General features: G+C 47.2%; 1 protein-coding gene across 4 annotated transcripts in view; it reads left to right on the top strand.

The window, feature by feature from the left end:
* LOC146797348 (rab GDP dissociation inhibitor alpha-like) overlaps window positions 1-24,695 on the top strand; it is a 231,822-nt gene that overhangs the window by 114,812 nt on the left and 92,315 nt on the right. For all 4 annotated transcript variants that reach the window (XM_085627548.1, XM_085627547.1, XM_085627545.1 and 1 more), the window contains exon 3: window positions 13,650-13,746. In XM_085627548.1, the coding sequence (XP_085483674.1) occupies window positions 13,650-13,746 (97 nt within the window). The remainder of the gene's footprint in view (window positions 1-13,649; window positions 13,747-24,695) is intronic.

The following is a 24,695-nucleotide window of genomic DNA, read 5'->3' as shown; positions in this document are numbered from 1 at the left end:
CCATACAAAAATATTGGGACCAAAATATCGATGTAAAAAATATCTACATCCTATACTTATAATGGTAAGTACACAAATATAATTTTAAAAAATCTAATAAAAAAAAAAATATATAAATATAGTTGTACAAAAAATCGTTTTTATATATATATGAAATAAATGATTAAATATTGTAGAATAAAATTATTTTAAAAATATGTATTAGATTTAATATACATTTTAACGAATTTAACAAATAAATTTAATATAAAACAGTTAAACACACATATATAATAATTATTATGTATATATTTACTTTAAAACAATTATTAAACTAATAATTTTAATGTATTTTATAATGTAAAAATTATGTACAAATTTAACATATAAATATAGATATATATACATATACCAATAACATTAGGGTGCCGATTCCCATCCGTTAAACAAAATTACCGTACGACTCGTATCCGTATTTTTTTACGTACGAATCGTACAAGTCCCGTACAAACGGCGAAGTACGATTCGTACGTGAAAAATACATACGAATCGCTTCGGGAAAAGTCTACGAGACGTACCCGGACAGTTTTACATACAAATCGTAAAACTGAAGTCCGAGCGCGCAAGTACGATCCGTACCGGCGTTCCGAATACACAAGCGTATGGAAAACATCCCGTATGGAGCAAACTTTGTACGACCCCTACCCCGGGTACACTTGTGCCCGGGGAACGAGTCGTACGGCCCCCCCAGCCTCCCCCCACCCGCGTATGTCCGCACCGTACCACAGCCTCCCCCCCACCCGCGTATGTCCGCACCGTACCACAGCCTCCCCCCACCCGCGTATGTCCGCACTGTACCCCAGGCGTACCCCCCACCCGCGTATGTCCGCACCATACCCCAGCCTCCCCCCCACCCGCGTATGTCCGCACCGTACACCAGGCGTACCCCCCCACCCACATATGTCCGCGCCGTACCCCAGGCGTACCCTAATTCTCGCGTATGTACGGACCGGCTTGTCGATATTTCTGTGTCACGATATTTGAAACTCAATATTAGTGTAAGTCGACATTTCCAACTGGATATTTTGTCTGAATACCCTTTTAATGAAGAGTCCCAGGCTCACCTTTTGCTGACTGGCTTGAGAGACATTTTAAATCACCTATTAAACTACCTCGTCTTTCGATACAGTGTGTATATTCTACAGCGAGGATAGTGCCACTGTGAGTTACAATACGGATGTTTCATTATCAGTTAGGCAGGCGTTTGAATACACACTTAAACAAACATTGGCTCAGCCAAATGGTCTTTTTTTCCCCTCTGTGGCTATGCAGAATCAGCAAAAAAATAAAAACATGAAAAAGGCACGATGATGTAGCTGCATTATTCAGTAGGCGGGTGCCTATGGGATGATGCAAATACCATTTTCTTTTTTTATTTACGAGTCAAAGATGGCAGATGCAACTTGAATCAGTACATTAAAGAAATTAAAAGTTTTGTGTGAAAGCTCGTTCTGGATAACAAAGCAGCCTGGCACACAATAGCAGCTGCTGGGCAATCCACAAATATTAAAATTACCCCAATGACTGACATGACTATGAGGGGTGGGGAGCGACGAAGGGGCGTTGGGGGATGGAAGATGAAGTAACAGTAACAGAGGCGCAAAAGTGCTTTTCAGAATACAAATGCCACATGCTGGGCCCTCCCCCAAAAAATAAAAATGCAACAACCAATCGGGGTTGGGCTTTTTGGGGAGGTGTAATCAGCACACTAACGATACCAAGAAAACACACGCATTTTCTTGGGGCGCATAATCAAAAAGAAAAAATTAGTTCCCTAAATGCAAGCAGCGTGTGAGACCGGCCTCGTGGCGTGGGCCCTCCCGACCAGCAAGCCACCCTGCAACCGCATCGATCCTCAATATCACATACTTCCGGCAACCATGGCCCAACATCCCGATGGCCGGCCAGACCCCCAACACGCATGCCCGGCCGAGGGAGAGTGAAACCCCCCAAGCCAGACCGAGAGGCGCCGACCCTGTCACACCTCTGGTCTCTTCCCCGAGGGATGTTTCGATCGGCCACCAGGCCCCCGGTGAGCGGCCGCCTCGCCTGCTGGGTGTCTGGAGTCCCTCCCGGACCCACCTGAACAGATCAAAGGGCCGAGCGACAGGAAGCCCCGACACACCGCCCCCAGGCACCAAGACCCCTCTCGGCGAGGACTCCGGACTTCAAAGAGGAGGGGAAGTATAACAAGGGGTGCGGAAGGGACGGGAGGCAGAGAAGACCTGGACTGACGAGAGCCTGCTGACCTGGTCGCGGCTCGATCGCTCCCCGAACCGAAGAACTCTGAAACCATCTGAGCCCTGCTGACGCTGTCGCGGCTCCCCGAACTCTGAACCATCTGAGCCCTGCTGACGCTGTCGCGGCTCCCCGAACTCTGAACCATCTGAGCCCTGCTGACGCTGTCGCGGCTCCCCGAACTCTGAACCATCTGAGCCCTGCTGACGCCGTCGCGGCTCCCCGAACTACGAACCTCCGGTGCCTGCTGAGTGACTCGCGGCCCGCTCCTCCAAGAGAATCGGCAGAGATTGCCGAGAGAAGCAACATCCCCTCAGCTCGAGGATTGAGAGCTGTGCGCCGGATACTCCGCAGAGACACTGATTCAAAGACTGTCCCGCTACCCCTTACCCCTCATCACGAATTCACTGCCGCTTGTGGCACTAATTCTGCTCCTGCCTTCCGGATCATAAAGATCCCCGACAACTAACGATAAAGTCTATTATCTTGCAAAGAATTACTGTGTGGTGTCCCTCTATCCGAAGAGAGTAAGCGCAGCATGTGCGATCCTAGGTACGAGACCCTTCCAGGAAGGGCCTCCCCGCTCTTGCTCGGCCTAACTCTGGGAAAGGTGGGCCTCCGGGTGGTCAGGAACGTATTCCGCAGCCTCCCCGGGGAACGCTTTCCAACACAGCGAAAGGTCACAAGTCAGCCAATCAGAAGGGTGGTGATGAGTCTATGGTCCGGCAGAGGGACAAACACAAGAAGAGGAAGTGAAGCCATTGAATAAGAAGCAAGTAGGTGAGAGTAACAATAAAACCAACCAATGGTAAGCAATGGACAAGCTGTGATCTCACTTTAAATGTTTTGATATGGCCCACAAGAGGTCTTTCGCACACAGAGAGCAAAAAGCTATTTGTAGGCAATACCTAAAAATTGGAGTTTACAGAAAAATAGAACTAGAAGAACAGTTGACCTTTGACATTTGTCTATCAAACGGGAACATCTGGACTGATAGATTTCCATTGCCTAAAGTAGAAGAAATGTTAGGTCAAACGAGATGAACCAAGGGGGTTATCACCACTAACTTAAACTTTTCACCAAATACAGTTGCATTATGAGTGCAGAGAAATTACCGCATTTATATCTCCATTTGGTGTTTGCAATCTAAGCATACAACTTTTGGCCAGGTCTCTGTAGGAGCTGTATTTTCTGTGATTAATGAATGCTTTGGCGCCGATTCCGATCTCGCTGGGAGAAGGCTCTGTCCGACTCGGATCCGGAGGGCTTTCCGACCAACTTGTGCTCCGGGGATCCGAGCGCCCGAGTACGATGCGAACAAGCGCTGACGGACACGGGTCGCTCGGAGCCCCATTGAAGTCAATAGGAGCCTGTTGTATGACGCGTACATAGGCTCCCATTGACGAAAAAGGTATGTTGCGCACAAGGGCGCCCCTTGTAGTGGGGACGCGTCTGTGCCACCCGCACGTACATGCATGTGTAGGGGGGACCCTTGGGTCCCCCCGATGATCAACTCGTGAGACTACAGGTGAAGGAGGGTTCGGCGCGGACCCCCAAAGTCGCGTACTTTTTCCGGACGGATCGCGTTCGGAGCCCTTCCAAGCAAGATTGGAATCGGCTCCTTTATGTAAGGAACAAGACACAATCAGGTATTTTCCGGCTACTGTATAGATCCCGAGAACAGATGAAGCAGAACGTAGGAGGACGTTAAGGAAAATTTTGAGTTAAATACAATAAGCTTGTGATAGATGTGGACTCCAGCACTGGGGTATAGAGAAATTCGATCTAAAATGGCTTGGTTGATGTACCTACACCTATGAATAATGGTGAGCTCTGACAGTTCTTGAGACTCACATGCATGTATGCAAGATCTAAAAAACCCTTTATGGTTTAACTTAATACTTGTGAAAGCTGATGAAAAAGAGAATGCAATTTAGATTAAATAAAATGTACTGAGACACGTTTGAAGATGTGTTGAAAAATGGATCCAACCACTCGAGCACCAACAGAGCACCAACAGAGGACCAACAGAGAAACAACAGAGGACCAACAGAGCACCAACCGAGGACCAACAGAGGACCAAAAGAGCACCAACAGAAGACCAACAGAGCACCATCAGAGGACCAACAGAGAACCAACAGAGGACATTAAGAGCACCAACACAGCACCAACAGAGGACCAATAAAGCGCCAACAGAGCACCAACAGAGGACCAACAGAGTGCCAACAGACAACCAACAGAGCACAACAGAGGACCAACAGAGCACCAATAGAGCACCAACAGAGGACCAACAGAGAACCCACTCTACCTTTTGCCCTCAGACAAGAACAGGAGCTTTTCAGTTTCAGGCGTCAACTTAAGACCTGGTTGTTCCATCAGTAACTGTGGACTTGTTAGGATTAGAATGCATACTATCTCTCTTTCAAGGGGGACCTCTCAGCGCCGGTACACTCCTAGGAGTAGCCGTGCGCTCTATAAATTCCCCATAACATTAACATTAACCAACAGAGGACATTAAGAGGACCAACACAGCACCAACAGAGGACCAACAAAGCACCAACAGAGGACCAACAGAGCGCCAACAGACAACCAACAGAGCACAACAGGAGACCAACAGAGCACCAATAGAGGACCAACAGAGGACCAACTGAGGGCCAACAGAGGGACCAACAGAGCGCCAAAAGAGCACCAAAAGAGAACCAACAGAGGACATTTAAGAGCACCAACACAACACCAACAGACGGCCAACAGAACGCCAACAGAGGACCAACAGAGCACCAACAGAGGACCAACTGAGGGCCAACAGAGGACCAACAGAGCAACAACAGAGGAGCAACAGAGGACTAACAGAGCACCAACAGAAGACCAACAGAGAACTAACAGAGGACCAACAGACCACCAACAGACCACCAACAGAGGTCCAACAGACCACCAACAAAGGACTAACAGAGCGCCAACAGAGTACCAACAGAGCACCAACAGAGGACCAACACAGCACCAACAGAGGACCAACAAAGGACCAACAGAGCTCCTACAGGGGACCAACAGAGGACTAACAGAGGACCAACAGAGCAACAACAGAGGACAAACAGAGGACCAACAGAAGACCAACAGAGAACCAACAGAGCACCAACAGAGGACCAACTGAGGGCCAACAGACAACCAACAGAGCACAACAGAGGACCAACAGAGCACCAACAGAGGTCCAACAGAGGACCAACAGAGCGCCAACAGAGGACCAACAGAGGACCAACAGAGAACCAACAGAGGAAAAACGGAGCACCAACAGACCACCAACAGAGGACTAACAGAGCACCAAGAAAGCACAAGCATAGCACAAACAGAGGAACAACACAGCCCCAAAAGAGGAACAACAGAGGACCAACAGAGCACCTACAGGGGACCAACAGAGGACTAACAGAGCACCAACAGAGGACCAACAGAGCATCAACAGAGGACAAACAGAGGACCAACAGAGGAGCAGCAGAGCAGCAACAGAGGAGCAACCGAGCACAAACATAGGACCAACAGAGGAGCAACAGAGCACAAACAGAGCACCAATAGAAGCTCAACAGAGCAACAACAGAGGAGCAACAGAGCATCAACAGAGGACCAACAGAGAACCAGCAGAGGACCAACAGAGGGCCAACAGAGGACCAACAGAGGACCAACAGAGCACCAACAGAATACCAACAGAGAACCAACAGAAGACCAACAGAGCACCAACAGAGGACCAACAGAGGACCAACTGAGGGCCAACTGAGGGCCAACAGAGGACCAACAGAGCTCCAACAGAGCACCAACAGAGGACCAACAGAGCACTAACAGAAGACCAACAAAGAACCAACAGAGGACAAACAGAGCACCAACAGACCACCAACAGAGGTCTAACAGAGCACCAACAAAGCATACACATAGCACAAACAGAGGAACAACACAACACCAACAGAGGACCAACAGAGCACCTACAGGGTACCAACAGAGGACTAACAGAGCACCAACAGAGGACCAACAGAGCACCAACAGAGAACCAACAGAGCACTAACAGAGGACCAACAGAGCAGCACAGAGGACCAACAGAGGACCAACAGAGCACCAACAGAGGACCAACAGAGCACCAACAGAGGACAAACAGAGGACCAACAGAGGAGCGACAGAGCAGCAACCGAGGAGCAACTGAGCACAAACATAGGACCAACAGAGAAGCAACAGAGCACCAATAGAAGCCCAACAGAGCATCAACAGAGGACCAACTGAGGGCCAACAGAGGACCAACTGAGGGGCAACAGAGGACCAACAGAACGCCAACAAAGGTCTAATGGAGAACTAACAGAGCACCAACAGAGCACCAACAGAGCACCAACAGAAGACAAACAGAGGACCAACAGAGGACCAAAAGAGCACCACAGAGGACCAACAGAGAAGCAAACAGGGGACCAACAGAGGACAAACAGAAGACCAACAGTGGCACCACAGAGCACCAACAGACGACCAACAGAGCACCAACAGAGGAGCAACAGAGCACCAAACAGAGCACAAATAGAGGGCCAACAGGGCACAACAGAGGAGCAACTGAGCATCAACAGAGGACCAACAGAATGCCAACAGAGCACCAACAGAGGACCAACCGAGGACCAACAGAGCACCAACAGAGGAGCAACAGAGGACCAACAGAGCACCAACAGAGCACCAACAGAAGAGCAACAGAACACAAACAGTGGACCAACAGAGGAGCAATAGAGTACCAACAGAGCATCAATATAGGACCAACAGAGCAACAAAAGAGCGCCAACAGAGCGCCAACAGAGGAACAACAAAGGACCAACAGAGCACCAACAGAGGACAAAGATTCTGTTGCAGAGAAGGAAACTCGAGGATGTTTTTAGGGTGCAAATCACTAAGAGTAATTTCTGTATGGCACAAACTGTATCAGAAGCAATCTTCTCAAATATGTTACTTATAACTAATAGTATGCAGGGTGCATCAGGATGTTTAGACCAAACTTCAGTGAAATAGTGAAAGGACTCATGCACTGTTTACCACGTACCTGGGTAAAGTATTGAAACTGTTAATTCTTTTATCACAAATACCAGTAAAAGGTGAAGGAAAGGAGACTGATAAATGGGTTGAATACATGGGTGCAATAGTTGAAGAAAGTGCTGGTAGGGAAGGTAATGAGAAAGGATTTGGAGGAATTGAGACAATGGGGTATATTCACAAGAATGTGTGCTAAACATCACCAAAACATGTTAACGCAACTTTACACATCGCAGCCTATCACTGGAAAATAACCTTGTGTCAACGTGGACAATGTCCGCGATACAACCACCTCGATGGAAATAATAACACAAACCCCAACACCAAAAAACCTGCGATGGGCCAAAGCGCGATGAGGAAATCAGCGATAAGCAGCGCCAGGCCTCCAACACACACCGGGCCGGTGGGAAAAATGACCAGAAAAGTAGAAAAAACACCCAAACAAAAACTGACCAACACCCAAGCACCATGGAGGCAGCCGGAGCAGGCGCAGAGGACGAGTGCAACCCCACAAGCACCTCGGACGACCAGCCCGGGACCTCGGGGACAGGGAAGGGCAAGGACAAGAAGAAGAGGAAGACGAAGTTCAGTCCGCAGGCGAACAGGATCATAGTCACGGAGGTGATGGAACACCATCAACAACTGTTCGTCACCTCCAACGTGTCATTGGGCACCAGAAATGGAATATGGCGGGACATCGTGGACAAGGTGAATGCCGTCAGAGAGCACAAAAGGACAATGGACGAGGTCAAGAGGCGATGGAATGACATCAAGCGGAAGACCAAGGAGAAACTCGCAGCCGACCACAAGGCAGCAATGCTGACTGGAGGTGGGGGCCCAGCTCCACAGCAAAAGCTGGATGAAATGGAGGAGCTGGTGTCGACAGTCATCAGTGTGGATACTGTGGCCGGAGTCGGGGGACCGGACACTGCTCTATAGGACACAACACAACCGCCACAGGGTGAGTGACCACTAGGTATTGGGGGGACGGGTAGAGATGGCCACGATGGCACACATGCACAATCAAGCACAGCACAGTGCACACCCTCAATGACTCTGGGTCATCGTCCAGATCCATAGATTGTCACAATGTACAATGCCATGCTGTCTGATTGTCAACATGTCCCATGCGGCTACATACATGTGGATACATTGCAATACACTATCTCCTCTTCACATTGCAGGGCCAGCGTCAACACCCCCTGCAGAGCAGTCCCAGCCACTCTTCACTGATGACAAGGAGGACAACCCCAGCATCGACACCCAAGCCCTCCTAGACATCATTGACATCATCCGCGACTCACCTCCAGGATCAGGGCTGACCAGCTGCATCGAGGAGACCCCACCTACCACCCAAACCACCCAGCAGGAGGCACCCACAGCCCCGCCAGTCTCCCAAGACCCCCAGTGACAACACATGGCCTTCCAACGCCGTGTGGTGGAGGCCCAGAGGGAGACGGCTGAGCAGGTGCGGGTGGGGTTCTACCTCATGGGTACCAAACTGGATGCCTTCCATGGGTGTGTAGACCCACTGCATGGCCTCCAACGAGCCCTGACTGACATCGTTGGAGTCCTGACGCGGAGAGAAGAACACCTGTCCGCTCAGAGTGGCTCCAGCTATACCAGCCGTGAGCTGGCACACATGCGGAGGCTCATGGAGGACATGATGCGTATGGAGGCGGAAAGGATGGCAGCCACCACTGCACACCAGCGGAATGTAGCTGGGATCTATCATGCCCTGCAGATCATCATCATGGCATTGGTGCCACAAGGCGTGGCGCAGATGAATGCTGCTGACCCCACACCATCCACATCTCCGCCCCCTGGTGTGTCAGTGCCCCACAGTGCGGCAGGCAAATCCACTCCGGCACCTGATGTGTCACTGCCACACAGTGCCGACGACCCTCCTCCGGTCCCTGATGTGTCAGTGGCACACAGTGCCTCAGCCAGTACTGCAACAACCACAGGTGGGGCAGAGCACACATCCGGAGACTAGGGCGTGGATGGGTTTGTGATCAGGAGGCACTAGCTTTCATTTCCGCCACCTGGCCTGTTCCAGCTTTGTACCGCACATGGCCCCATGACCTTCCACTGACCCCCGATACACTCCGATGCATTCACCTTGGACAGCGACATGGACTGCCATATCCTCTTTGATGACCAATGTCACGGCGACCTGAATGCGGACTGTAACCTTCCTCTTTTCCAATACTTGTCATCGCCGGATGGACTCTGGCTGGCCCTCCACTGGCCCATATTGTGTAGTGTGTTCGGCATTGCCCTGTACCGCTCCAGCTGCAGAACTGCACTGGATGTGCAAAAAACATCCAGTGACGAACTGCTCTGTTATGTCTTTCATCTTTCATGTATGAATGTGTGGATGAATGTAGGGACAGTGATTTCCCTTGCGTTAATGATGCTCATCCTGTGGGATGCCATTCAGAGGGTGCTACATTGCATATTGTGTACCGGGTCCTGTGAACACTACAACACGGACACACGCATCAATCACTTCCATGTCCGGACATGGTCAGAACCACGCCCAGATCCCAGGAGTCATTGTTGCAAGCCCTACGCTGGTCCGGCATACGGCAGGCCAGACCACTCCACTTACGCTACAAGGGGGGTCCTCATTGCTACACGTCGCAGGCGTACTCGCTGGTGGTGTGCAGGTCACTGGTCTAGTTGTCAGCATGTCACGGCCACTCCCTGAGGGCAGGTTTGCACGCACACCACACCCATCCGGCACAGGCATCACAGGCCATGTGACTCCGCCAACATAAGGGGCCGACGACGTCACATTCCCCTCTGCCGGTGGTGACTGGATGACGGACGCTCCACGTATTTCAATCATAAAGGGCCCATGAGTTGTTGCGCACAGGGTTAGTGGCACCCGAGGCCTTGATGCCATCATGGGCCTACCACCACGTGGCGCTGACTGGGGTTGCACAGGGTTAGTGGCACCTGGAGCATTGCGGCTGGCACAGGCACCCCGCCACGGGACGGTGACTTTGGGTGAACTGAGTTAGGGGCACCTTGAGCTGCTGAGCAGGTGTGCAGCCTGCGATGATGCCCCGTGCCGGCGGTCCGGACAGCTCAGGTTTTGTGTGCCCTGCTGGACCGCAGTGTAGGCCAGAGCCAGCGGGAAGTGCGGGCCTACCGCAACGTGGCGTGGCCTTGCGGGTCACAGAGTTAGTGGCACCTATTGGGCTGAGCGGGTGTGCAGCCTGCGATGATGCCCTGTGCACTGGTATGTCCTCTGCCATGGAGTAATCAAGACCCAGCACCAAAAGTGAGACCTGGTGGCCTGCGGAGCGGGGCAGCATGGTGTGGAGTGTGTCATGTCCGCGGGCCCCAGGCTTGTGGCTTGCAGCGGCACTTGGTGGGACCTCCTGTCTGCACGCCGGTGGCGGAAGGTGAGCAGTGCAGCCTGGGTGTGCATGGGCGGACATGCTCCGATGGACGGCGGGAGGGGCTGGGGTGTCTCTGTCTGGGTGTGCATGGGCAGGCAGGCAATGTTATCTTGTGCAATTGTGTGTACTGTGCCAATAATTTATCTGGACTCTGTTTCAGATGACGGGTCTGTCTCAGATGTGTGACCTAATGAACTGCACTACATACCGGCAAGTGGTTGGAGACACACTGGTGGCAGCAGGTGAGCAGTGTGGCCTGGGTGCGCAGGGGAGGCACTCTCTCTCTCTCTCTCTCTCTTCTTCTCTCTCTCCCCCTCTCTTCTTCTCTCTCTCTCACTCCCCCTCTCTTCTTCTCGCTCTCTCTCTCTCCCCCTCTCTTCTTCTCTCTCCCTTTCGCTCTCTCTCTCTGTCCTTTGATGTGCGCAGGACACACCTTCTCATCATGATTTTTGTCTTGCAGGCTGTGACCTACGGATTGTCCCGAGGGGAGCCGCAATGTGTCTTCATTTCATTTCAGTGTTCATTTGAATAAAGTTTGGTTTCTTGCTTTGAAAATGAATGTGTGATGCTCATTTTTGTGACGACACATGTATGTCACCAGTTGTGATTCTGCGACATCAGGCGGATTATTTTGTACGTGTTTTGGTGTAGCTGATGTGGCATATCTTTGGTCGGGGGGGTGCTGGGGAGGGGGGGTCCTGGGGGTGGTTGCGGCGGGTGTTGTTTCGCTTTTGGCCCTCCGGGCTGCATGTTCAGTTGCCCGGGTGCATCTGTTGTTCTTCAGGTGTGGTTCTGGGCCTGGTCTACCTTTTGTGGTGCAGGCTGTGGTCCGACTTAGCACCAGGTCGGAGCAGGTGCTATTTTCCTGGTGCTAACGCGCCTTATCGCCTGTTTTGTGTTCTTATCGCAGTTCTGGCTGTTTGTTGTGAATGTTGTGGAGTGGTGTTGTCGCGCCTTTTGGCACGGAAAAGCCTACTCTGCATCTCATTAGCGATAGTTGCGGAGGTCATCTGTTGCGATGTTTTTTGCGGCTGCTATCGCGGGTAAACTGGTGCTGTGGGCTGTTAACACCAGCTTGTGATTAGGGCGATAAGTTTATCGCACCTTTGGCTGCAATAAAGTGCCATTACTTCTGCGATAGGTCCTTGTGAATATGGCCCAATATGTGCAAGAGGAATGACCAGTGAAGAACCAGTTGGGGAGAAGATTTTCAAGCTATTTTACAATATCAATACGGGCTATTCTGAGGAAATTATGTTTTGGGCAACCTTGTGAGAATGTGATTGATCTTACAAATGAAGTAAATTTAGATATTTGTAAAACTGAAAGGGGTGTTTTATGAGTAATAAATTTATTGAGCTTCCTATGGATTAAATGATGTAGTTTCTGGAGAATCATGAACTTGAGCACACATTTGCCTCACTAACAAAAAACAAATGATCCTGCAGCTGACTATATGTTAAGCACATCAATTTTAAAGTCCACTAAATAATCAAGTCCTGTGCCAGAACGTCTCAGAGACCTGATGCAGTTAGGTCCCACTGGAAATCCAGAGATAAAACTTTGAAGAAAAGTGGAGGCAGCACCAGGGATGAAGTCACACTTTAGCCCAGAATGGTCTTTTCACATTCCTTTATTCTTCATTTAATAAAACAAAAACCGGACAACAGCTAACGCGTTTCGTTCCCCTTATCGGAACTTCGTCAGGGCAAGAGATATAATTGATGGACCACGTTCCAATAGTTGAATCAAGGCGGTAGTAAGTCAGCTCAGAAGGACAAAGTCGGATCCAATTTCTAAGAAACGTTAACACACCATTTGAACTGGATTCAAAAAGCTACTTTTTTGCACCTTGGACTTGGGGTGTACTCACCACCGTGTACTCTCAGGATGTCTTGAATTCAACGATTGCGGTCTATCAGAACCTCTGTTGCATTCCATGATGGGCGTCCTATATTGTTGATCGGTTTTCCCTGTATTATGGACATATATGGTTTACATTACCAAATCTAATGGTGTTGGCTACCTCATACTGACCCACTGCTTGTAATTTAACTCAGTTCTTACTGAGCTCTGATTTCGGACATTGCAATTACTGGATGAATACAGTCCGGTTTGCTATACCTGAACCGTGTTGGATGACCTTGAGTGGGCTATTGCAGAAGATTGAATCCAGTTCAAATGGTGTGTTGACGTTTCTTAGAAATTGGATCCGACTTTGTTCTTCTGAGCTGACTTACTACTGCCTTGATTCAACAATTGGAACGTGGTCCATCAATTATATCTCTTGCCCTGACGAAGTTCCGATAAGGGGAACGAAACGCGTTGGCTGTTGTCCGGTTTTTGTTTTATGAAATGACGAATAAAGGAATGTGAATGACCATTCTGGGCTAAAGTGTGACTTCATCCCTGGTGCTGCCTCCACTTTTCTTCACGCATTTGTCTCGCTGTCGCCACCAAAGAGACAGTGAAGTCAGGGAAAGGTTAAACAACGTTCTCATAGTCATGGTTTGGTGTTCTTAAAAAAGCAAAAGGAAGTGATAAGATGAGATTATAGAAACTGCCTGGGCCTACTGTGCTGCCAAGAATTCAACAATAGGACTTTAATCTTTGGAGAAGATGATACCAAGGCTCCCATTCTAGATGGTTTCCTGGCTAGTTCAGGGGTTCTGAAAAGTGGTTTGGTCAAAGGAGGAAAAGAGTTAGATCTTTCAGTCCATCATACCCTGATAACAACAACTTGCTCCTCACCTCACAGGCAACCTTCCTTGTCTCTGTTAGCAATCTGGCCATGGGTAGAGCGACTCGTACCTGAATAGATGCAGGCAGGCACAGTTATTACAGCTTGGCTCTGCACCTGCTCTTGTTCAATGATTACTTTCTAGGTTGACTGTGTGATCCATCTTGAATTTGTTTCTGCAGCTCTACAAAATGTTTAAAACGGTTGGATCGCCAGAAACGATGGGACGAGGCAGAGAGTGGAATGTCGACCTAGCACCAAAGTTTCTGATGGCCAATGGTAAGAGAACGGCAAAGCACTGTTTGTAAAAAGTGACTTTTATGGTGGTTGGATCTGCTTTCTAAAGTGGATGTATCTCCAAACTGCTGCAGTGGCAGAGAACTCTACATTGCGGTGCAATAGTGGTAAATCCACCGCTGGCGGAAAGGACATTTGCACTACATAAACTCTAAATCAAGCCATAAGCTTGTGGCAAAATCAGATCGTTCTATTTCACATTATGTAAGCACCCAAACCAGCTCAAAATCTGTTTACTCCATTCACTATTACACAGTAGTGCAAAATCCATGTATTCTATACAAAGTTTTCTTGGTGCAGTGTTGGCCAAATGAAGTGCAGCCCACATATATATGTACAAAATGCAGCGGGTAAACATTTTTCACAACTACAGGGACATACAATGTTACAATTTAACAACAGTGTAAAGCATGTATGCATGGGAGATAAGTATGGCTTAATCATTTCCAGCAAACACAACAAGATGATGAACGGAGTGCTGAAACTTTCCAAACACTCACCCCAGTTAAGAGATCTGGGTTAAATCATCGTTCTTTTGCCCATCACCCCACCCCAGTTTGGACCCAGCCATATGCAAATCAGCCTTGACCCTGTTCCTCATGGGAACTGTCCAGCCCGAACTGCCAGGCCAGGTCTTCCCTGAACCAGAAACAAGCATCGTGGGACCGGGTTCGAGGTATCAACCCCTCATCAGCCATGCCAGCCTGAATCTAGTTACAGTGAGCAAAGGACCCATGTCTTGGCATACCCTTGACCACTTAGGGCAAACATAGCAAACACAACAAGATGATGGGCGGAGTGCTGAAACTTATCAAACACTCACCCCCAGTCAAGAGATCTGGGTTAAATCCATCGTTATTTTGCTCACAATGCCACCCCAGTTTGCATATGGCTAGGTCCAAACTGGGTTTACATGTAGTGCAGGAATCTATTTCATTATGAACTATTTCAACAAATGTTATTAAAAAAATTAAGGTCTACAGTGTTTTAACCACTTCGAGCTTCATTGTCTGTGACACAGTATTTTTCCTTTGAATTCTGGTCCGCAGACCATTAGGTAACCTGGATGCCTTGTCTTTTGTAGAACTGTGACCTTAATTTTGTGAAAAAACTTGATAAATTAAATAACAGCAATGGAACACCCCCTTGACACACAAGTAATGCAAAGCAGTACATAGCACAACTTTGCTTTACTCTGGGAAACTACACAATCCTGATAGTCGATCCCAGCATAACACTTTGCATCATGTTAGCGTTACAAAAGTAATACAAACACAATATAAAGTGTTAGCAAATCTGGGCATGAGGGTTTAGAAGATTCATCTCTACTGCAGAGTGCAGACCATGCTGTCTGAGAGTCAAAGGTTTGCACTAAAGAAGTTAAATGAACCTCTTTTTGTGTTAGTTAAAAGCTTATTCATTTTATCAAGGCTAGAAGGAACCTGTTTCGCCTTGACCAAACTGGAACATTAGAACCACTTACTGGGGAAGGGCACAATGTCCCACCCCACAACATTACTATTAGAGTACTTTGAACAGTAAGTAGATAAACATAACCTTGAATCATCCAACAACTTGAGGCATAACTTAGCTACCATTGTTGATAAGAGGATAGGAATGAAGACATAACAGATGCAAATGCAGCAAGTAACTTGCAAGCAAGGTGAGGGTCCTGGGAAGTGATAGCGTCACATAGTAGTGAATGTGCAAAGGATTAAAGTACAAAGAAGGGCTTTTGAGGACAGAGGCATTGTCACATCAGCAAAGTACAACAACACTTGAAAACCAGAGTTTATCTAATGCATCTTTAATCTACATATCCTTTATGCATCTACTTGGATCTATATATTTATTACTTTTCTCTGAAAAAAGCATATTCAATGCGCTACCCTATTTCTCATCCTATACCTCTATCAGTATCTTTAATCTACACATACTTACCTCCTTTATGCATCTATATAATTTCCATGTACTTATGGATCTATATATTTATTACTTTCTTCTAAAGCAGCATATCCAATGCGCTACCCTATTTCTCACCCTATACCTCCCTCAATATATCTTCTACCTCAACTCTCTGACTCATCTCAAACTTCTTTCTACTACTCTTTCCAATGCACTACCCTATTTCTCACCCTATACTTCTATCAATATATTCTCTACATCCACTCTGTCATTCATCCCAAACTCCATACCACTACTATGATCCCCATAATAACCCTTTCTAGACTCTCCCCTACTGTACCCCTCCTTGCATCATCTGACACCTCTTTTACGATAATGATCCCCCAAAACAAGCCTTTCTACCTTTCTAAACTTTTCCCTCTGACTCTTCCCCTCCACATCCCTTTTTACTCATCCCAAGCCTCCTCCTACTGCTATGACCTCCAAAACAAACAAACAAAAAAAAAAGTGTAAATCCTTCACTCTTCTATCCCTCCACCATCCTTTTCAATCGAAATAGCAGACAAACTTGTCCACTTCTCAAATTTCATATTCCACTATACTAATTCACCTCTAATTCTTTATGGGTTCCAGAGTAGCGTGCTACTCGCCGAAAAAGTGCTTCAACACCTCATCAAGGGTAGCAAGTACTATATAAATGCAAACCTTTTTCCCTCTTTTATCCTTTTGCTACCCTTCTCTATCCAGATAACTGAATAACATATCCACCACTCAAATTACTTTCATATTTCACTATACTAATTTTCAACACTAATCCTTTATGGATGAGTAGCGTTCTACTCGCCAAAAAAGAGCTTCAACACCCCATCAGGGTTAACAAGCGCTATATTAATACAAACCTTTTCCCCTCTTCTATCCCTCCGCTATCCTTCTCAATCCGAATAACTGACTTATATCCACCACTTAAATTACTTTCATATTTCACTATACTAATTCCCCACTAATCCTTTATGAGTTCCGGAGTAGCGTGCTACTCGCCAAAAAAGTACTTCAACACCTCATCAGGGGTAACAAGCGCTATATAAATACAAAACTTTTTTCACCCTTCTATCCTTCCGCTATCCTACTGAATCCAAATAACTGACTAACCTATCCACCACTTAAATTACTTTCATATTTCACTATACTAATTCAACACTAATCCTTTATGGGTTCCGGAGTAGCGTGCTACTCAACAAAAAAGCGCTTCAACGCCTCGTCAAGGGTAGTAAGCGCTATATAAATGCAACTGCAATACAATACAATGTAATTGAAACAGAAGTTCCCAGTAACGTAGTATGCACAGGTTCATATCACTCCACTGATGTTTGTCACATGCAACCCTAAAAGGGAGAAGTGATGGACATAGAAACAACCCCTTGTATCAATCACTTTAAGTTAGGATCATAAGCTGGAGAAAAAGGCATCACTTCTATCTGAAGGACAAACAGAAGATTATAGAAAGCATCCTTTCCGGTGCAGTAGTGGTGACATAAAGTGAGACTGTAAGATGCAAAGACTGCAGCTCCATTAAGAAGGTGCCAGAATACCCCATGTGATCTAAGCATTTGCAGAGTCCAATGTACATGTGCAATGGCACATATCTAAGCTTGTCCTCTACATAGTGTAGTTCTCTCCAATAGGCTTCAGAGCTCATAATATTATAGTAAAAACAGAATAAATATGTTTATATAATGTGAGAAAACTATTACCTATGACAGAAAGGGTATCATGTACTGCTTCTTTATCGACTGCAGCTTCGTTTTCAATGAGCAGCACTTCTTTGTATCAAACCACAAGTTAAAACAGAAAGAACACATCTTTTTTTTCATATAAGAACTGTACCTGAAAGAAATTCATTTAAATTCATATATTTCCATCATGTTTTTTCCCCAAAATTAAGGTCAAATTTCAACAACCACCTTTGGCACTGTTTCCCAAAACTTTAGGTGGTAATAATATATAGTTCTGTGAGTTGCATGACAGAATGTTGATAACAAAATTGTGACATCCAGAATATTGTGTAAAAAATAGTGTCCCAAATATGTAGAGTTTACATACTTAGTATGTTAAGTGCCAAGATCTCGAGTTAAACATAATGAAACCGCTTCAAAAACAGTAAACAAATCTATATAAGAAAAACATATATGAAGCAATGTAAAAACTGAAATTAATATAAACATATTTTACATTGAACTAAATATGCAAAAAATGTATATGTCTTAAAAATATGAAAAGAATATTTAAATAATAAAAAATTGCATTCAAAATATTAACATAGCAATTTAAATTAGCAATCGTATATTAACAAAAACATATATCACAATTATAACATTTTTATATAATTTAATTTAAAAAAAACTTTTTTTATCAATGATATAAACATCAAAGAAAAACATTAAAAAAAAATATTCAAAAATAAACAGCACTAGGAAAAGTGTTGGGTTTACGATTCTAACTACAATGTAAGCAAAAGTCGGGAAAGTGTTGAACTTTGGAGGGATTGTATTTACGATTCCCACTCAAACGTAAGAAAACGCAGGAAAAATGTTGTATCTTTGAGAGGTTAGATTAACTATTCCTACTCCGATCTAAACAACAATAGGGAAGGTGTTGGACTATGCAGGGGTTAGAATTAGTATTCCCATTCCAGCATAAGCAAATCGAGGACATTTTTGGACTGTGGATATCTTAGAGTTACTATTCCTGCTCAAATCTAAGCAACAGTAAGGAAAGTGCTGGACTTTGGAGGGGTAATGATTACTCTTTCCACTTCAACTATGCAACAGTAGGGAAAGCATTGGACTTTGGGAGTTATAAATTTACTGCTACCACTCCAACCTAAGCTAATGCAAGGTCTTTGTAAAGGTTACACGCACCTTTCCAATTCCTAATCATTGAACAAAATTTAAATACCTAATAATATAAAAATAACTAAAAATGTTAAAACATACTTAAAATAAAAATGTATACATTATAAATAAATTAAATTAAATGTAATAAAAATACAAACACATACATAATTACCAATTAAATATTTAATTAACATTAAAACTTAAATTAAAAAAAACAATAATTTATCATTTTAACAAATTACCACCCTATTCTCCTTCAAACCAAACAACCTGCTACTAATTAAATGTAAGGAAATGTTTAATTATACAGTAAAACTCCCAAACTATACTCAATAAGATAATACAATTATTGCAATAAAACTAGCAGCATAATATAACTGCTATATATTTAATTAATTAAAAAAAATATTTAATACAACCAAATTAAAGTAAAAAGTATTATATACAATAATATATATTTTTTTAAATTAAGGCTATATACATTTTTTAAAAAGGTGATATTCTTACAATCTATATTCGGTTCCTCAATACTTTTAATTCCATGATATTTTTGACACTCAGGGGTCGATTCCGATCCTGTTATTTTTTTCCCGTACAACTCATATTCGTATTTTTTTATGTACGCCATCACCCACATCGTACGTGTCATCATGTACGGTGCGTACCCCAACATGGCATATGTACGGCCAGTACCCCCCACCCCCCCTATGTACGGCCTGTACCTCCCACCCCCGTATGTACGGCGCGTACCCCCCACCCCCGTATGTACGGCGCGTACACCCCACCCGCGTATGTCCGCACCGTACCCCCCACCCGCGAATGTCAGCACCGTACCTCCCACCCGCGTATGTTCGCACCGTACCCCAGGCGTACCCCCCACCCGCGTAGGTTCGCACCGTACCCCAGGCGTACCCCCCACCCGTGTATGTTCGCATCGTACCCCAGGCGTACCCCCACCCGTGTATGTTCGCACCGTACCCCAGGCGTACCCCCCACCCGCGTATGTCCACACCGTTCCCCAGGCGTACCCCAATCCTCGCGTATTTACGGACCGTACATACATGAGGATTGGGGTACGCCTGGGGTACGGTGTGGACATACGCGGGTGGGGGTACGCCTGGGGTACGGTGCGGACATACGTGGGTGGGGGGTACGTGCCGTACATATGGGGGTGGGGGGTACACGCCGTACATACGGCAGTGGGGGGTACACACCGTACATACGGGGGTGGGGGGTACGGGCCGTACATATGCCATGTTGGGGTACGCTCCGTACATGATGACACGTACGATGTGGGTGATGGCATGTACGTCGCGTAGCGGGTCCCCTTTTCCTCGTGCATCGCTGCCTACTTAGCTTTTCCGGCACTTTTTGGCTCCCGTAAAAATATAGCCGTGCAGAGTGTTGTAGGTACGAATCGTACTTGCTGGTCCGTAAAACGCTGCCTGACTCCGTGCGGACGTCGCGTATGCGCTGTCCAGGATCGGAATTGTATGTATTTTTTAGCCGTACGGTGTTTTTTACGAATTGTACGGAAATGGTATTTCTGTACGAATCGTACTTGCTGGTTTGTACGGTGGAATATTTTTCAAATAATGTTTTGGTCATTCATTGGTTCTTTGTCTTGTAACCTAAGACATTGACAATTATTCATTATCTTGCAAATAAGCATATGCAGATGAGGTTGATCTTCTATCGATGCCAACAGAGATGTTTGTTTTGAGCTGTCAGTCGAAAAGAGTCTTAGAGCCTTATTATGACTTTGACGGTGGCGGAGCGATGCCGCCATGCTGCTGCCCCACTCCGAGACCCCCAAAGGGCCGTATTATTTGATTTGATTTTCGTATTTGTAGAGCTCAGACTGTCACTCCATAAGGAGCATCCTGGCGCTATGCGGAGGCGAGGATGAGGTAAAGCCGTGTGGACTCTATCTCAGGGATAGGCAGAGTTCATCTGTAGCTACAAAGACCCTGGTTTTCAGTGCCTTCCTGAAATGTGTCTCGGTTTTTAACATCCTCAGATGCGTTGGCAAAAGGTTCCAGGCTTTAGTTCCTAATGCGACTACTGTTTTACCACCCTTTGTTTTGTACTTGAAGTTGGGAGGTTTGAGGAGGTTTGCTGATGATGATCACAAAGTTCTGGATGTGGTATGAGGCGTGAATCTGGCTGAGCGATACGAATGGCCCTAGGTTTGGTGGCTCTGAAAGTGATTAAGAGGATCTTAAATAGGATTCTCTTGTGCAGTGGAAGCCAATGGAGGGTTTTAAGTGCTGCGGATGCTGAGGACCTTCGTGGTAGTTTAAGGACTAAACGTGCTGCCGTATTCTGTACCACCTGTAGCCTTTTCAGCATTTGTTTGTTGGCTCCTGCTAGGAGGCTATTGCAGTAATCCAGGCGCGATAGAATCAGAGCCACCGCTACTGTTTTCCTGGCCATTAGGGGAATGAATTCAAAGAATTTTATCAATGACTTGATGAGGTGGAAGCAGGTCCCTGCCACAGTCAGTGCGTGAGGTCGAAAGGAGAGATCAGTGTCGAACTGTACTCCTAGGTTTTTTGCCACTTTAACAGTGGTGGGTGGTGGTATCATACCCTCGGGCCACCAAACATTCGCTGGAAGGGATTGCCTTTTCCCATTAATAAGATCTCAGTTTTGTCGGTGTTACACCTGAGGTGGTTGTTCCTCATCCAGTGAATGACCTCGGCTAGGCAGAGTTTAAAATTGAGTTCCGCATCAGGGGAATCTTTGTCCAGGGCTAGGATTAGTTGTGTGTCATCTGCGTAGGACGTTCCTTCTATCCCACATGAGGATATCAGGGAAATTAGTGGGGTCATGTACATATTGAACAACAGCGGGCTGTGGCACTCCGGTTTTAATGGGACGTTTGGTGGAGAGGAACCTTCCGAGGGACACTGCTTTCCTGCGATTGGTGAGGAAGTACTCAATCCATGCCAAAACGGTGTTGGAGATACCAATGGATTTAAGCCGTGCAAGGAGAATACTATGTGAGATGGTATCAAAAGCGACGGACAGGTTGAGCAAAATCAGAACTGCCTTCCTGCCTTTGTCCGCTATGATTTTGAGAGTATCAGATATTTCCAGGAGGGCAGATTCTTTGGAGTGCTTGGGACGGAAGCCGGACTGCCGGGGGTGAAGGACCATGGTGGTTTCTAGAAACTTTGTTAGTTCTTTGTGGACTAATCTTTACATAATTTTTCCCATTATAGGAAGAGGCGATATTGGGCGGAGATTGGAGAGATTAGATGAGTCAATGTTTTTTTATTTTCAGTGGTTTTACTATGGCAAGTTTCCATTCGTCAGGGACTGTGCCAGAGCTTAGTGAGGAATAGACTATTTGGTTCACTACTGGGTTAATAACATCCATAATTTGGTGTAGTATCATTGAGGGACAGTGTAGGAGAGTGGCATCAACTGCATAGTTGCCCCCAACTTTTTGCTGATGTTTTGACAGTTTTATGACACTAGCCAGGCTGTGGCCCTGCTATCCAGGACCCCAGCCTATCTGATTCTTCTCTAAACTGATGTGAGTACCCTAGGTACCTTCCAATTGGATACTGACGACACCCTGTCAGCCCCTTGTAGATGGAACCCTAGGTACCCAGGGCATGGGTCCCTCAGAGGCCTACCAGGGGCTGCAGCACTTATTGTGCCAGCCCTGGGACAGCCATACAAACTGACACCACCAGACCACTACTGTAGTCTGGGTAAGGTGGTGCTTGCACCCCTTACAGGGATATAGGTATCCTGTATCCCACTTAATACAACACATATATCCTCATAGGTCACCCCTAAGGCAGGCCTTGCTAATCCTACAAGGCAGGGTGCTTAGATATGTGTGAGGGGGAACCCCTACCTGAGGAGGGCCCCTCTGCTACCTTCGTAAAACCGTTGCTGGGTTGTTTGTAGTGCAGCCATACCATATACTCTTAACCGCATTATAAGTAATCGCGATAGCGTGATAACTTGAGAATGGCTACACAGAACCATATCGTGTTTGGTGTCAAACATGTAGGAATCATACCCCCAATCCAGCCATGGGAGTGAGGGCATGATTCCCCCCTGCTAGAGGGGCGATATGGGAAAAGCGGCAGAATTTAGACACCAATTTAAAAGTGCACACGTAGTACAAAATGGATGCTACCCGCCACCCACACGACTCTGGCTGCCTGTTGCTGGGCATAACTCCAGCCACGGCAGCTCGACAATAGGGATCTTGTTGCAGGGAGGTGCTCCCACCTCCCCAGACAGACTATGTGGATTGGAACTGGGTGGGTGCACCATAGGATGTCTTTCAGACTTGCACGTAGGCTTCTCCAGTGCCTACTTCTGCATACACCGCCTCAAACCGGTTCAGGGGCATCCTGGCCCCTGCCCAGGTGGGAAACCACACAAAGGGGAGAGGGTGTAGCCACCCTTTCCCACCTGAACTCTCATTGGTGGGCTCTGATCTGGACACATCCCTAATCTTTGGATAAAGGCGAATACAGGGTCCCCAGAGCCTCAGATTATTCTTGGACTTCACAGACTGGAACTTCGACTTGCTGCCGCACAGCTAAAGGAAGAAATCTCCCTTGGGGTAAAGGAGTTACCCCCCTGCTTGGCAGGCACCTGAAACACTGCAAGTGACCTGGTTGGAACTCCGCTGCTCCTACGGACTTCGACGACTTCCAGCACCCTTAAGGTGGGTTTCCAGGGCATCCCAGAGGCCAGTGAGTGTGCTCAACGAGTTTGGGCACCGTGGACCGCGTGGGTGCCGAGATCCCCAATACCCCAGGACACCGGGCACCTCTTGCGTAGCACACGACCCTGACCTGTGGGGAAGTTGTGCTTTGGCCCGTTTACGAGCCAACCCCTCTACAGCAATTGTGCCAAAGACCAGCACCCTAGCCCCCTCTGGTGGCCCGTGGGTGCCCTTTTACGCACTCCAAATTGCCGCCTCCCGCGGTCCCTTTTCTATCGACTTGTGGGCCCCAGCAGAGGTCTATTTCGACAATCAAGAGTTCCCCTGGCTGCTCCTACGGACATTGACGACTCTTTCCTACCTTCAGGTGGGTTTCCAAGCATCCCAGAGGCCAGTGAGTGGGCATAGCAAAGCTCAGCACAGTGGACCCTGTGGGTGCCAAGATCCCCAATACCCCAGGACACCGGCCACTTCTTGCACAGCACCCGACCCCGACGAGTGGGGAAGTTGTGCTTTGGCCCATTATTGAGCCAACCTCTCAGCATCATCTGTGCCAAAGATCGATACCCTAGCCCACTCCGGCGACCTGTGGGCGCATCTTTACGCACTCCAAATTGCTGCCTCCCGCGGTCCCTTGTCTCTCGACTGGTGGGCCCTAGCGGAGGTCAATCTTCACTTCCAAGAGTTCCCCTGGTTGCTCCAGGTCTGCTCTTCAGTCTCCTTGCTGGAGACCTCGCTCAGACCTTGTGGATCTGCACCAGTAGCTGTTTTGTGTTTCTTGCGTGGGTTGCGGTTGCCAAGGCTTAGTGGATCCAATCCAGACACTAACACCGCAGCGACCCTTATCCTTTGTGGGACAGTTGCCCTCCAGAAGCTGGCCTTCCTTGACACCTCCTGGACCCCGTGGCTGATAATCCAAGCTACACCTCTTCCACCTGGAAGCACCCGACATTGAAGGGCTCTTTTCCTGAGCCCCCTCGTCACTGTGCCGTGACCCAGACTCTGTCTCCTCTGCTTTCAGGTCCTTCTCTTCAAGACCTACATTTTCAATCTTCACGACATCGACGACGCTTCTTGCTAGCAGCAGTTCTTCACGTTTTGCCATTGAAAATCAGCCCGCGACCCGACATCGAAAACGACCTATGCACCCGGCTTCCCTGGGGCAGGTAACAGTGGTACAAAAAGGGGGGTGGTGATGGACGGAGCATCAGAACCAATCAAACACTCACACCCAGTCAACAGATCTGGGTTTGATCCATCACCGTTCTTTAGCCCAGTCTGCCACCCCAGTTCAGACATGGCCATATCCAGGTAACAGTGGTACCTCGGTACTCTCGTGGGTGTGGGCCCTTCAAAAGCTTAACTCTAAAGTATTGAACTTGAACTCCTGCTAGAAGTGTTTTTAATCTTGTGAAATTCAACCGCGACAT

The sequence above is a fragment of the Triturus cristatus genome, chromosome 9 (assembly GCF_964204655.1).
Source record: "Triturus cristatus chromosome 9, aTriCri1.1, whole genome shotgun sequence".
NCBI classification, from domain to species: Eukaryota; Metazoa; Chordata; class Amphibia; order Caudata; family Salamandridae; genus Triturus; species Triturus cristatus.
The sequence above is the reverse complement of the archived record's forward strand: the minus strand, read 5'-3'. Positions and strand labels throughout refer to the sequence as shown.